This window comes from Podarcis bocagei (assembly GCF_964188305.1).
Source record: "Podarcis bocagei genome assembly, chromosome: 5".
NCBI classification, from domain to species: Eukaryota; Metazoa; Chordata; class Lepidosauria; order Squamata; family Lacertidae; genus Podarcis; species Podarcis bocagei.
In genome coordinates this window covers 49,643,584-49,658,670 of record NC_138129.1, presented here as the reverse complement: position 1 = coordinate 49,658,670, position 15,087 = coordinate 49,643,584, and the positions used below count along the sequence as shown (strand labels likewise).

General features: G+C 43.5%; 1 protein-coding gene across 1 annotated transcript in view; it reads right to left on the bottom strand.

Annotated features, from left to right (window-relative positions):
- CACNA1S (calcium voltage-gated channel subunit alpha1 S) overlaps positions 1 to 15,087 on the bottom strand; it is a gene marked incomplete at its 3' end in the record, with an annotated part of 56,812 nt that overhangs the window by 17,758 nt on the left and 23,967 nt on the right. The window contains exons 16-32 of the mRNA XM_081195523.1: positions 14,656 to 14,725; positions 13,952 to 14,084; positions 13,264 to 13,393; positions 12,532 to 12,591; positions 12,100 to 12,206; positions 10,771 to 10,858; positions 10,436 to 10,543; positions 9,744 to 9,796; positions 9,015 to 9,161; positions 8,284 to 8,485; positions 8,029 to 8,187; positions 7,222 to 7,332; positions 6,755 to 6,838; positions 3,806 to 3,862; positions 2,351 to 2,386; positions 1,138 to 1,275; positions 907 to 972 (exon numbers count right to left, since the gene is read on the bottom strand). Of these exons, the coding sequence (XP_081051649.1) occupies positions 907 to 972; positions 1,138 to 1,275; positions 2,351 to 2,386; positions 3,806 to 3,862; positions 6,755 to 6,838; positions 7,222 to 7,332; positions 8,029 to 8,187; positions 8,284 to 8,485; positions 9,015 to 9,161; positions 9,744 to 9,796; positions 10,436 to 10,543; positions 10,771 to 10,858; positions 12,100 to 12,206; positions 12,532 to 12,591; positions 13,264 to 13,393; positions 13,952 to 14,084; positions 14,656 to 14,725 (1,749 nt within the window). The remainder of the gene's footprint in view (positions 1 to 906; positions 973 to 1,137; positions 1,276 to 2,350; positions 2,387 to 3,805; positions 3,863 to 6,754; positions 6,839 to 7,221; positions 7,333 to 8,028; positions 8,188 to 8,283; positions 8,486 to 9,014; positions 9,162 to 9,743; positions 9,797 to 10,435; positions 10,544 to 10,770; positions 10,859 to 12,099; positions 12,207 to 12,531; positions 12,592 to 13,263; positions 13,394 to 13,951; positions 14,085 to 14,655; positions 14,726 to 15,087) is intronic.

The following is a 15,087-nucleotide window of genomic DNA, read 5'->3' as shown; positions in this document are numbered from 1 at the left end:
CGAGGTCTGGCGGGCCGGATTCGGCCCGCGGGCCTTGTGTTTGACACCCGTGCTTTAAGTGGTGTAAGAGTGCAATCTAAGTCTGAATCTAACCAATTGCTGCTTTCTACTTTAGTTGTTTACTGTCTTTCTGACTGCTGACATCCCCCCCACCCTACCCCACCAAGGAAGTGAAGTGACTGCAGTTGCAAACCTCAAGCTTACTAGAGATTAAGTTACACTGAACTCATACAAACATAGCAAGAGCTCTCCTGAATCAGGCCCAGGGAACATCTAATCCAACACTGCTTCATATAATGGCCAACAAGATGTTTCTGGAAGCCTACAAGGACAACATGAAGGGAACAGCCCTTCTCTGTGCCATTTTCCCCACAGCAACTGGTATTTAAAGGCCAGTTGCCTTTAACCCTGGGGGTTCCATTCAGCTATTAGCTGAGGACAGATCTGTTCTCCATTGATTTAATTAATCCCTGTTTAAAGCCATTTACACCAGTGGTCAGTCCCATAGAACTCATGGGACTTATTACTGAGCAAATATGACTAGGATTGGGTTGTAAAACTCCAGACTGAAAGCCCACGGGAACTAAATTCTTGTGGCATCCTTTGGAGTGACATCTCTGTTTGCAGGTCAATAGAGAAGGACATGAGACCTGCAAGGTATAATGATTTAATGGGTCAGATCAGGCACCATGTCAGGGAGATACACCTTGTTTCAAAACCTCTGCAGGATACATGGTGTCCCAAGCAATTGGGATGAGGAGAATGGGGAGCTGAGACTGAGGAAAGCTTCCAAGGAATAGAATGGAATGACAATATGATATCTGGCCTTATTACCATGGATGGTTTATAACTGGGATCTTGGCTTACACTGCCACTGAGAGAGTTTTTGTGTGTGTATATCCTCACCTGCATCCCAATCACAGCATAGATAAAGAACAACATCACAATCAGCAAGGCCACATGTGGCAGTGCCTGCAGAACAAAAGAGAGAAGAACCCAAGGGTCGCAAAACTGCAGTGCAAAGTCATGAGCCTCAAATGAGATGGGAAGCGTTGAATCATAATGCTTGTCTCCAACCTCACCCAACCTCTAGAACTCTTCAAGCTCACGTCCTTTCAGCCAATGTGATGCACTTGCCTGGAAAGACTTGATGAAGGTCCATAGTAGATTTCTAATGCCTTCTGATCGGCTCAGCAGTTTTACCAGCCGTAGGACACGGAAAAGCCGGAAGAAAGTGATAGAGATTCGGCCACCCTCATCAGGATCTATGGCTTGCTGTGGAAGGAGCACATCCCTTGGGCAGTGAACAAGCATGAAGCAGGTAGAAGGAGATAAACTTCATTCAAGAGTAGATCTGATGTGTTCATCAGGCATGCTCATAATAAGACAGCAACCCCACACAATTTAATTGTGGATTAGGGGGCCAACCTGGTATGCACTACTGAGACCTGGGACGTCAGGCTGCAAGGTGTTGACTTTCATCAGCAATGTCTTTCTGGGTTCTCAGTGCACCACCAACATAGACAAGGGCTGGAAATGGTGGGTAGTATCACTGTGGCCTATAAGGATTCAGTCTTCCTTTACTTCACTTCCCCCTGCTGAATTCCTGTGTCCACCAGTTTGGGCACCAGGGACAGATGGGGAATTTTGCTGTTGTACAGACTGCTGCCCAGCAGCCCCCACGTATGAGCTGACAGAAGTGGTCTCAGCATGGCTACTGACAACCCCCAGACTGATTGACTACTGTAATGTGTTGTACCTGGCTTTGCCTTTGAATACTATTTGGAAACTTCAGCTAGCTCAAAACACAGTCTCCAGACTGTTGACTAGGACCAGTCAGTTGTTGGTGGTGATATATCTCAATGATATTGAAATAAATTCACACTGGCTTTCAGTCAATTTCTGATCACTCTTCAAAGTGCTGGTGTTTAAGGGAAAATGCCTACACAGGTTAGGTTCCTGAAGGACTTCCTGCTCCCAAAACAACCTGAGGCTGTTCTATAGTTGTCCCTGCCATCTGAGATAAGGCAGGAGTTTATGGAATTCCCTCCCCAGAAAATAATGTTGGCACTAGGCAGATTTATTGTTCTTGCTGCCTGACAAAACCATTTTTATTTTCCCAGGCTTTGTAATATACCTTAATGCATTTTTCTTTTTTAACATGTTACGTTCTATTTCTCTGTGTTTCTCTTGTTTTTGTAAATGACTCTGGAAGCTCTGCTGAAGGATGGCATATATATATGTGTGTGTGTGTGTGTGTGTGTGTGTGTGTGTGTGTGAGAGAGAGAGAGAGAGAGAGAGAGAGAGAGAGAGAGAGAGAGAGAGAGAGAGGTAAACAAACAACACTTACTTGTGTTGTGACGTCTCCCTGGATCACCGGATTCGTCTGTAAATATATCCCAAGTTATAAGTACAGCAATAATTTCAGTGCAGGTAAAACAAGGACCTCAGGGCCAACAGCATGCTAAGCTAAGGGGTTGGATAATACTGCAGGGGTCATTGCATGCTGACTCAGGTTTGGAATACAGGAAGGAGTTTCATGCCACCGCCATTAAAAGGTTCCTCAATCTTCTAATGGATCTCTTGGTTCTAAGCCTAGCAACCCCTCCCTGGGCTAACTTCGTGTTACCTGTAGAACTGTTGGACTGCTGGGTTTACTGAAACTAAGTATGAGTCTGCACCATCAAAAATCATGAGTCCAGCATGACAAGAAGGAAGTGAGAGGAACAGTCAAAGGACACAGTTTGTACCTTTTTAATCAGAGTTGGGAATTGGATAATTTGGTGCCATCATATATTTTATTGGCACGCCTATGCTACAAGGGCAAACTGGATCAAAGCTGCCATAACTGCCATGGTCTCTCCCAAGGAATCTTAGGAACTATAACTATTTTTGGATATAAAAAAATAACCTTCACAGATGTACCGGTATGATAGAAGGCTCATTTTGGGAGAAGCCCTGGCAGGAAACTAGTTTAGATTTGTAGTGCAGACGTATCCTAACACTGTGCAAATGTTCTAGTAGTGAGCACTCAGTGCATATTTAATGCACAATCAGTCCCATGGCGTATTTGCAGAGCAGATTGCCTGGGTCAGTTGTGCAACAGCACACAGCCAAAGCAAAACTTGTCTGTGGATTTGTGCTTCTGCAGAGTAGTAAAAGCATCATTTTGAGAAAAGTAACTATTGCATTCAGACTTCAGTTTTCTGGCTGTTGGCTACAGAATCTTCAGATCTTGATGTATCTTCTGTAATGAAGCTGCACAGAACATGTTGGCAAGCTGGACCAGGAATGGAAGGAAGCTATAGTGTAATCTAGATGTGCAGTGATGCACTTGCTGTACATCAGAAACAAAAGCTGATAATTGCACTGCCAGCGCTTTGCAGGACTGTTATTTTAGTGCAACCATAAAAATGCCACTAAAGCAGTGTTAGAAGCTAGAAGCTGTTAGTTCTATGCAATAATGCCTGTACAGCACCTACAGAATGTGATAAGAATGTGATATATTACTGCTAATGTTGTATTACCCCAACCTCTTGTGACAAGCCAAAAGAAAGGCTTCTCTATTTGTTGAACATGTGAAAGGGGAGCAAATAAAAACCAGCACCCTCCCACCACCAGCATCGTCTTCTCTTGAGGCTCACAACTTTCTCTCCCTTTTCCTCCTTGATGGCAGAATCTCTGAAGACTCATGCAGTCCACACTAACACAGCAGGGCACAGCAATATGGAATGGTCTAGGAAGGGACAAAGGGATATATGAAAGAAAAGGTTCTCCACAACAAGCTCATGCAGCTGATATTTACAATGCCATTACAGCCACCGCTTAGGCAGTACAATCCACCTCTGGAAGCAAGAATTATCTGTTAAGAGAATGAAAGAATCAACCGAGGAATCCTACAAATGTAGTGGGAAAGTAGAGAAGTGAAAGACAGAGAGAAAGAGGGACAAGGGATGGAGGAGAAGGAAGAGGAGCCATTTTTAGGAAGGAAGAGAAGGTGGTCCACAACAATAGAAGGGCATGATGGGAGATCCTATGAGACCAACAAAGAAGAAGACAGGCAGAAAGGAATAAGGGATAAAGGATAAAGGATGCAGAGACTGATGCATGGAATGAGGACTACAAATGACTTGAACAGAGCCTAGAGTGTCCTACTGGAAACAGATTTTTAAAAGCAGCCTAGATAAGAAAGTTCCAGCTAACACTATACTACAATAAGCCTTAGACAAAGGAACCTACTGGAGCATCATTGAAGGCACAGATATTCCTAGATTAGAAGCCTACAGAAGTCTATGATGCATGGCCAGCTACACTCAGATTCACCCACTGTCATGATCACCCACTCATGAGCCAGAATTCAAATTGGGGGGGGGGGCTCAAGTGCTATTAGACTCTTCCATAAGTGATTAGATTTCTTAACATGTCTTTTCCCTGCAAGGAGCTCCTACGGTGATATTTCATGATCAGCTCTTTGAAGGATGGGGCTCCTGGAGTGCCTCCCACCATGCTGAGTTCTTCTGAAAACATTGACACTTTCTTTCACACATTGAAATAATCCAAAGACTGGGCAGAACCCAAGGGGAAACAGGGAAGATGGATTTTTACAGAATTAAACAAGATGGCTCATGCCAAGAGAAGTATTTTATCCACAAATGCTTGTTACAATTAATTTTTAAATGTATTCAGACAGAACTGATTAATAGCCAGACATTTTAAAATCCTGGCTGACTTGTGTGCTATACCTGCGGCAGATGGTTATATTGACTTCAGCAGCAAATAAATGGTTGTGTGCCTTTGTCGAATTTGTGCTCTGATTGGTTATTTGCATTTTCTTGGCCAGAAACTCTGAGAAAAGTGCTGTATCTTGCGCAAAGCAACATAGGATCTCTATGGAATGCCCACAGATTATGTTAGAGGCACTTTATTATACTTTCTGTTGTTTGTTCTTGGACAGAAGACCATAAAAAGAGCATTATTAGCTCATCTAAACAGCTCACCTAGCAGGGAGTTTATTAAACATCAATACACAAATAAATGAAACAAATGGACTAGGAGGGAGGAGGGAGGAAGGAGGAAGGAAAGACAGGAAACATGGAAAAGGACCAGGCTAGGTTCATAAGTCAAAGATACAGTGTGCTGGAAGGGGGAAACAGCAGCACTAATGGTGGTTTTGCTTTCTGTGGAATCAAAATCAGACTATGTGATCCAGTCAGCACCACAGGGTGTACAGAGAGTACTTTAGGAGAATTAGGGCTCCAAGCATTATCCCTCTCACTTTCTTGCAGTTCCCAGCTGTTCAATGGGAAGCAGCATTCCAGTGGGACAGACAAAGAACCCTGGAAAGAATGAACTCAGAGCCATTCTGCCTCTGGTACTGAACCAAACATCAGGTGCAAAGGCAAGGGAAGCAGAATATTTACCAGTTCCCAAGTACTCAGACTAAATTCCTAAATACCATTGAACTTGATCCCCTTTCACCTTAACTTCTTAGCATATAGATCTCTCACCAGAGGTTTTTGGCCATTTAATGAATCAGGGCATATTCAGCAAGTATTGAGGTGGATGTAAATCTAGTAGATAAAGTCTTGCATGTCCCCAAAGATACCTGTACCTTCCATCCCCTGCTCGCCTAATAAGAGAACAACAAAAAGTTCAGCTGTATCTTAAAACTAAATCCTTGGAGTGACTCTTTGTACTTTGGCTTGGAAACAACTCATCAAGCAAGGTAGATATTTGCACTGACATTTCCTAATACTCTAGCACTGGCTAGAGGCAAGCTGGAGCTATAAAGAAACACAGCAGGTTTTTCCAGGGATTGGAGTATTTAAAGGAAGACGATGTTCAAAATAAGGAGATGATGGTTTTGGTCTTAGTAATACTGAATCAGGCAAGTACACTATTGATGAAAGCTGTTCTAGATCTACCTCCCTCTAAAGCTGTTTCTATAGCCATAGATAACTGAAAATAGTAGCATTAGCAGTGCACTGAGAACATGAAGGCACATAAATGCATTCTTAACTCAGCAATATCTACTCTTGTCCTTTCTTTAAATTCATACGCAATGCAGAGTACACATGTGCTATTCCACCCATGGTATATTTTCAATATACTCTGGTGTGTATGATAGCATGCATGCACATATATATAGAAGGCACAATTTATATATGCAAGTGTTGCCATGAAGATAGTCACACTGTAAGCAGACATAATAAGCAAATACTCGAAGCATGGTTGCCATGGACAGCAAAACAGAAATGATCTGCAGGTACCATGAGGCAAACCATCTCAAAGTTGACTTTATACTAAATTTGCCAGCTACATATTACTTGCCAAGAACATATGCTTAGAGAGAACACGGAAATTACTGGGCAGGTGAAGTTTCCTGGGCATGGGGCCACATCAGTCCACTAGTTATGATCAAGGAAAGGTCACCTCACAATACTTCTTGATGCCTGAAACTCACAGTATCCACTGAGCTTATTCACATTTGTGGATTATGAGATGCCTACCATTCCCTTAGCTTAAAGACAATAAACCCTCTTATCTCCAGAAGGAAACTGAAGTCAAACAATAGCTTCTGTGAAACAGATATTCTGTTTAGACATGCAATAATCACAACTGTGGAAAAGTTGGGAGACTGATGCTGCTACATAGCATGAGGAACAGTTTTCTACTCTTCTTCATTTTCATGGCTGCCCAGTTTGAAGTGTTCCCAGCCCCCACACTCATCCAGTGCTGGGAGCCTTTCACTTACATCAATCTGACTCAGGATGACATCAATGATGCTGCCAACGACTATAAGGAAATCAAAGACATTCCAAGGGTCCCCAAAGTAGCCCTGGGGGGAAAGGAATAAGAAAGTGGGTTCCAAAGAAGTAAGACGGGACCTTTCTGGCACCTTCCCAACCTAAGGACTGATGTCAAAACTTGTGTGACTTGTTAGGACTAAAAAAAACTTACATGCAACCATTCCCTCCTCCCCAGCAGTATCCCCCTTAAAGTGTGGCATGTAACTCTAAGCCAGATATGGGGAACCTGTGGCTCTCCAAATGTAGTTTGACTACAACTCCCATCATCCCTGGCTATGACTATGCTGGCTCAGGCTCATGGGAGTTGTAGTCCAAAGATGTATGGAGGGCCATAGCTTTCCACCACTGCTCTAAGCAAAATGACAGACCCACTTCCCTCAAGGAGCCTTATAGGTCCATATCCCAAACTCACCTTAGCCTTGAAGGCTATAAGTTTAAGGATCATCTCCACAGTAAAGAGAAGGGTGAAGACCACATTAAGGATATCTGAGAGATGGTCCATTGTCTCTGATTGATTATAATGCTGTAAAGATGGTTAAAAGTAGATGATTAATAGAGTTAGAAACAACGCCCTGTAGACCAAAAGGAAGTCTATATTATGACAAAGGGAGAAATCATATTGATTGCTAGATACCAAGTAAAAGAGATACACATGTAGAGAACAGCTCATCTTGATGAGTGAGCTGTATGGTTGTAAAGCCCCACTTATCCAACATACCTGTACTAACAACGCCTCTCATTGCTCACTTGTACAGTGGTACCTTGGTTTAAGAACAGCCCTGTATACGAACAATTCGGTTTATGAACTGCAAAACCGGAAGTAGTGTCCTGGTTTGTGAACTTTACCTCTGTCTAAGAATGGAATCTGAACATTGGGAGGGCACGGGCACTGGTAGGCCTCATTAGGGAAAGAGTGCCTCGGTTTAAGAACAGTTTTGGTTTAAGAACGGACTTCTGGAACGGGTTAAGCTCATAAACCGAGGTACCACTGTATTTCTATATTGGAATCCCTGGAATAACAGCCCAGTTCAGTTACATTGTGTGTAGTGTACAACTGATGGATAATAAGACCCACCCATATTTCTAAATACCAGATCAGCAAGTGCTCATTATAGGGGCACTGTTTTGTAATTCTTCTTCTCCAGGCACAACTCAGGATCCCACAATCATCACTACAGCTGCCATTCTACAGCTGGGCAGCTGTTCCACTCATCCATACCTGCATGCCCAAGCAGATGGTGTTCAATGTGATCAGGAAGAACATAAGGTACTCAAAGTAGGAGCAGGTCACAATATACCATATCTGGTACTGGTAGGGGTTCTTGGGAATGTAGCATCTCAGAGGGCGTGCTTTGAGTGCATATTGCACACACTGGCGCTGGAGCGAGAAGAAATACAAGGTGGGAATGGGGCTAGGCAGTGCCTTCCATACTTTAGGTTCTCTTGTTCATTATCTCAGCATTATGTGCCATACCTGGTTCTTGTCCAGCTCACAGTTTTTGTACTCTGTTTCACCCTGCTCCTGGAAGGTTACGATGATAAAACCCACAAAGATGTTCATCATGAAAAAGGCTATGAGGATGAGATAGATGATGAAGTAGATGGCAACGCCCATGCGATAGTTGTAGATGGGGCCCACGTCCTCAGCGCTTGTGTCAATTGCTTTGTACAATAACCTGGAAGAGTTAGAACAGCAGTCAAGATTAATGGGCCTGGGCAAAAGACCTTTGAGGAAGTGGGCTATGAAAGGACTTTGCTCGATGGGTTATCAGCTTAGGTATCCATGCCTCCTCTGACAGGGGCGGCCCACTCTCAAAGGGTTTTCCAAAAAATCAGTATAGCTAAATAAATGTAGAGCTATAACTCTTTTACTGAGTGGATTCCAGGCAACTTTTCCTTAAATTGCACTGTTGATGTATTATTCTTTCTGATTCTCAAAGCACAATATTTTGTTGCTGAGAAAACATGTTTTTTAAAAAATCCAGTAACTGCATCAATTGCCATGGTTACATGAATGTCTGGTGTAGCTCTCTGCGTATAGTGTCTATAACATCGTTAGCGATATGCATTAAAGCTTCCCCTTTCAGTGTTATTTTGCTTGCACAGTATAGCTAATTAGCAACAGTAGCAGCATACCAGCTAATCCTTCTGACAATTCCCAACAGCCCACCTTGCACTTTGCCCCATGCTGGGTTCTGAACTCACTTAGGCCATCCTTCAAAGGTGGAAACAGTGAAGAGAGACATCATGGCTGACAATACATTATCAAAGTGGAACTCATTGAGTGTCCACATTCGCTCGTCCTCCACAACCTGTGTTGGATCAGCATCGACATATGTGATGAAGTATCCCCTGGGACAAGAAACGTTATATTAGTTACAGACAAGGAGCCTGCACCTTCTGTTAATTCGTATTAGACTACAGTACAGTTCTATGCAGGTCTACTTGGAAGCAAGTTCCACTGAGTTAAGGATTGTAGCCTAACATTTCGCCAATGCTGAGATAGTCACTCAACGGCAGTCACTACAGCAAAAAAGGAACTTGCTCAAGTTGCGTAAGACTGATCCAATGAATCCCAGGCTGGCTCATCCCCTCCTTGGCCCTAGAACATCCTGTCTGGGGCTTGCCACTGGCTGCCACTGCTGGGGAACCCACTGGTGGCACTTCTGTATGCTCACACATTTGGTGAGTGGATGATGGATTACTGCACCAGCAGAGTAACGGAGGAGTCACTCTGCAGAAGGACACTGGCAGAGGCTGGCAGGGTTGGATGGAGGGACACCACCCACCCACCGACCCCATCCTGGCACAATAGGGGTGTTTTTCTTTTCTTTTATTGCTCTGTTAACACAAAAGCTACTCTGGCCCACAGCTTCCTGTCACAATTATCGTGTCCCAGGTTGCAGAAGACTATGACGCATAACCAAGGCTTACCTGCATTCTTCTGCAGTGATCTTGGTTGAATCTGTGCAGCTAAAGAACTTCCCCTACATTTAAAACAGAGATCAAAAGTTATAGGGATTGTTGGTATTTGGCTGTTTCCCAAATATGGCCTCAACAGTCCTGAGAGTACTGAAAAGTGAATGTTTCCAGCTACACAAAAGCCTGGGCCCAGTTTTTACTGTTGAAGGAGAGGAGACAGTAATTCATGACAGTTTCCCATTGCTGACTGGCAAACCATGTGGGAGTTGTATTGAAAGGGAATAAGATTTTGCAAGTGACTTACACATTGACTGTGAGGAAACTGCAGTGATGTTATTAGCTTCCTTGAGGTATGTATTGACAGGCTGCAGTGGCGCCATGTTGCACCCAAGATTGAGAGGGCCCGTTGTGCGTCATGTGTGTGTGTGTGTGACGTCACACACTTAGACCATCATTTGGGTAGGTTTGGGGGATTGAATATACTTTTTTAAAGGAAGGTTACACATCGCAGAAGGACCTGAGGGTGACCAGACCAAACGGAAGGTATTGGGCCAGGCGAGACAAATGAGAATGGTTAATTCAGTATAGTGGCCCTGAATTGATTATCTCTGGCAGCAAGCTATCCTTGTTTATATAAACAAGCTTTTACAAACTCATGGACTCAAACAGTGTGGAAGTTCATTCTATCTAGGAAAGACTGTCACCTTGAAGAGCTGCACCCCAATGCAGGCAAACATGAACTGTAGCAAGGCACTGACAAGCACAATGTTGCCGATGGTCTTGATAGCCACAAAAACGCACTGTACTACATGCTAGAGAGAGAAAGAGAGAGAGGTTGGTTAGATTTTATTTGTCCATTGCTCACTGTGATTTTTCTGAATAACTGAGGTCCAGCAAAATATGAGTAGAGATTGCTTTGCCTGGTTCATGCATACATTTCAATGCATGCTGCTGGCTTAGAGAGGTCGTCACATTTCCCTTAATATCCCTGATTTCTGGGTTATCCAGAAGAGGAAAACATTCCTACAACCCCACTCACCTTCAGCCCCTTTGCTCTGTTAATGGCTCTCAGTGGTCGCAGTACTCTGAGCACCCTGAGGATTTTCACTACTGAGATGGCACTGGACCTGTGGCAGAAAATGAGGAAAATATTACAGTGGGAACCCTTATTGTGCTTATGTTACATGGATTCTGCCCTGCCTACAAAGAATGACTATGGCCTTTTGATTATATCTAGTGATTGAATGGGGCATTCCATGGTTGGGACTGCGAACCAGAGAATGCTGTAGGACTGCCTTGCTTCAGAGAATTCTTCAGAAGGCAAAACCACTGCAGGGTGCATTCAGACATGCGGAATACTGCATTGCCCTAGTTTTCCTGATTATAATGCTAGCACTTCTGAACCATTTTCTAACATTCCTTTCACAATGCAGTACCTCTTGTGTTATGGAACGATGGCTTTTTGATAGATGTACGCTAAATTTAATTCACATCTGTGAGTGTGGAGTGACACAACAACAAAAATCACTGGGCGATGTCACTACTCCCCCACCCCTTCCGCACATGTGTGCTTCTGTTCTCCCATGATTCCCCCATGAAAACAGCAGGAAATAACTGTATGCTTGTACACCGTCCCAAATTTCCTCACTTTACTCCCAACTCTAGTTGGTACAACCAGCCACAGTAAAATTACAGAACCAAAGAGCCTTTGAACAAGGGTGAGGGGACCATCGGAGGAAAAAGGCAGACCTTTGCAGCAACTAAGACTTTCACAACCCAGTCAGTAGGATCAAACTACAGGAGCTGATTGTACCTCCACTTCTCATACCGGTGCAGTGGGGTGAAGGATAACTGTTTGACTCTCAGAGCACACCCACACCACAAACCTAAACTGGTTTAACAGCCAATCCCTTTTTCTGGGGAACTCTGGGGATTGTAGCTCTGTGAGGGGGATAGAAATCTCTTAACAATTCCCAGTACTCTCAAGAAACTGCAGTCTGCAGGAATCTTTGGAGAAAACAGTTAAAATGGTATAAAATCAATGCAAATGTATAGTGTGGATGAGGCCTCAGTATGTTGACTGATAATGATGGCTGTGAATATTTGTTGCTTTGGGAGCAGAGCTCACCACTCTTCATGGAGCTCCTAATTTTCAGGGTCTGAGAGACGGTCAGCTCCTCATTACAATGTTTTCCCTTATATTTCAGGGTGTTTCTTACTACTCTATGGTCACACAGATACATCCCTCATATCCCACAGTTGCTGCCAAAGACACAAGGAGAATGTTAACCCCTATCCTACTTCCCTCAGAGTTGGCCCTACCACAGATCGATGAAACCCAGGCCTGTTCTTCCATCACAATGCTTACTCAAATCCCATGGAGATAAGAGAGACAGCCACAACGAGCAAGTCCAGGATGTTGAAATAGTTGCGGCAGAAGGATCCCTTGTGTAGGATAGCACCATAAGTAGTCATCTGTGGGGAGCAGGAAGACTCAGTTAGGCCCAGTTTTTGTATTACGTTGAGAATACTTCTCTCAGCAGCCTAATTCTGTAAATCATTGGATCTGTGGGTGTTGACTGCTGTGTTCAGGATGAAGCAGTTGTCTGAGAACGAGCACTTCATTATAAGCACAGAGTTGGCAAGCTTGAATTTGATGCCTGCTATCTGTACAGGTGGTTAACTATTCAGATTGCCAAATCAGCACAATGGAAAAAAGATGAATAAGTAAACATTGGCGATTTCCAGTCCCGTTTTATGATTCCATTGGAATTCCACAACATCTCTAAGTGTGACTCACCTTTAGAACAATTTCCACTGTGAACACAGAAGTGAAGCCAATGTCAAAATATCCTAGAATCTGGAGATAAAAACAAGCAAAGAAACAGGATGCTATTTTTGTCAGTGCAACTCAATTGCTATATACACAAACATGTCTTTTAGCAAATTTGCTGGGTTCTGGAATGAGAACTATAGAAGAAATATTATCTGAATATTGATTAACAGAATCTCCTATTTCTTCAAGCTCATTTTGCAGTCTCCAGGTAGTCCCAGCTAAACCAGCATGAACAGTACACTGATTTCTAAAAACAAATGATTGCAGAAATGTTTTTGGTTATCCCCAAGAAAACCTGTTTTTCCTCTACATATTATTTTAGTTTGCAAATACATTTAGCCATGAATACTTTTAACTTTTTACTAGTTGCCCATTATCTTCTGCTTTTAAAATAATTGCTTCTTATTGGTTGTATGATATGATTGGCTCTATCCTTATTGAGTTTCATGAAGAGATGACTTTTTAATAAAGACTTTGGGTCAGAATGACACTCTTTGGCTTTCTGCGATTTATGCATGAAAACCAGTCACTTATTTTCATCTACAGCTTCCTGTTGTTGCCTTTTGCATGTTGTTTCAATTTCATACCAAGTAGTTTTCACCAAGAGGCAATTACAATGGATGCAGGGCTTTCGTAAGTCACTCTGGACCACCCACTGGTACCTTGCCAGTAGCTCAAGGAAGCCTATCTAGTCACCTTATTCCTGAAGGACTCGGCCCGTAATGGATCCTCAGCTGCCAGTGAGACGCTGCTGAGAAGAATGAAGAGGAGGATGAAGTTGGTGAACCAGGTGGCATTCACAATCCGGTGGCACAGTACACGGATCCTGAAGAGGACAATTTAGGGAAAGAAAGGGAAGGTCATATTCTGCTTAAGCAAAAGAGTTCATAGTACAAAGGGCACCCAATGGGGAATTATACTGTTCATCAATGTGCTGGCAGAAAGTGCACATGTGATGTTTCTATCCCCCTCAGAGTACATTTGGAATGTGGGCACTCTACCAATTTGTAGAGCAGAATTGTTGAATGAATTGAGCCTGTGTTTATGTGGGTTCTTGGACAACCTAGTCTATAACATTACTAAAGGAATTACTACTTTATGGTCCTTTCACTGCCAAACTGCAGCGTTTTTACAGCTGTGGTGCTAGTTTAATAACCATTCAAGGAAAGTCTGAAGACCAAGAGGATAGTCTGAATTGAAGGCATCTGCCTATACTGATGTCTTTGCCGAGGTTAAGCAAGCCTGGCCAGGAAGGAATTTGTGCCTGGTGGCAAATATTCCCAGTTAAATCGTCTTCATATCTGAATTCCTAGCCAGATCAGAAACCTAATCAGTTTCTGTCGTGTGCCTAGGTAAGAGAGAGAGAGGAAGGAGTAAGGCCTACTTGTTGGTTGGGCTAAAGATGAAGAATGAGCTGGCTTCGGGCATGGGCACTGCCTTCTCCTTCAACTGCAGCTCTGCCAGAGGACGTGGTCGAGGACTCAGTGGAATTTCAGGCTCATCTTCTTCATCGTCACCTGCAGGGCACACAGTCGGTCACTGAAAAGCTTCATGCAGAGGCGCTACATGCGCAGCCAAAAGGTTCACTCATTTCTAGGCTTGCTTTTAAGCCGAAATATAAGCATCAGAGTATCTCAACATCCCTAAGGGGCGCGGATGGCGCTGTGGGTTAAACCACAGAGCCTAGGACTTGCCAGTCAGAAGGTCGGCGGTTCGAATCCCCGCGACGGGGTGAGCTCCCGTTGCTCGGTCCCTGCTCCTGCCAACCTAGCAGTTCAAAAGCACGTCAAAGTGCAAGTAGATAAATAGGTACTGCTCCGGTGGGAAGGTAAACGGCGTTTCCGTGCGCTGCTCTGGTTCGCCAGAAGTGGCTTGGTAATGCTGGCCACATGACCCGGAAGCTGTATGCCAGCTGCCTCAGCCAATAAAGCGAGATGAGCACCGCAACCCCAGAGTCGGTCATGACTGAACCTAATGGTCAGGGGTCCCTTTACCTTTACCTCAACATCCCAACACAGCATTAAGTCAGTTCAGCCCAGAATTCTCTTCATTCCTGTGGTAGGAATGAAAGAGACAAACCTTCCTTACCTGGGAAGTCAGCGGAGGGATAAGGGTCCTTGATCTCATTGACATTTGATTCAAACTCATCCACCTTCAACTGAACAGAAGAAATAAAAATGAAAGGAAGCTCAGCAGCGTAGGCAAGCTCACTCGGATACAGTTTCTAGGCATGCTCTGAAAACCTTCCTGTTTCAGAAGACTGATTTCTGCTGGTCTATTTAAAATGACATTGCTTTTATTGTATTGTTTATTCTTAACCATTAAAAAAAATTCTGTTTATACTGTCTCTATCGTAAAGTGTTTTGTGGGAGTTTTTTTTTTAAAGAACCTAAACAAAAAAATAAAACAAAAGAAGGCACTTGTTGCTGTCACCCATGGGGGAGACATTCCATTCAGTCTGCATTGAAAGGTGAATCTACCTAAATCACACTCTCTGTGGGGAGAAATGCAGTGATCCGT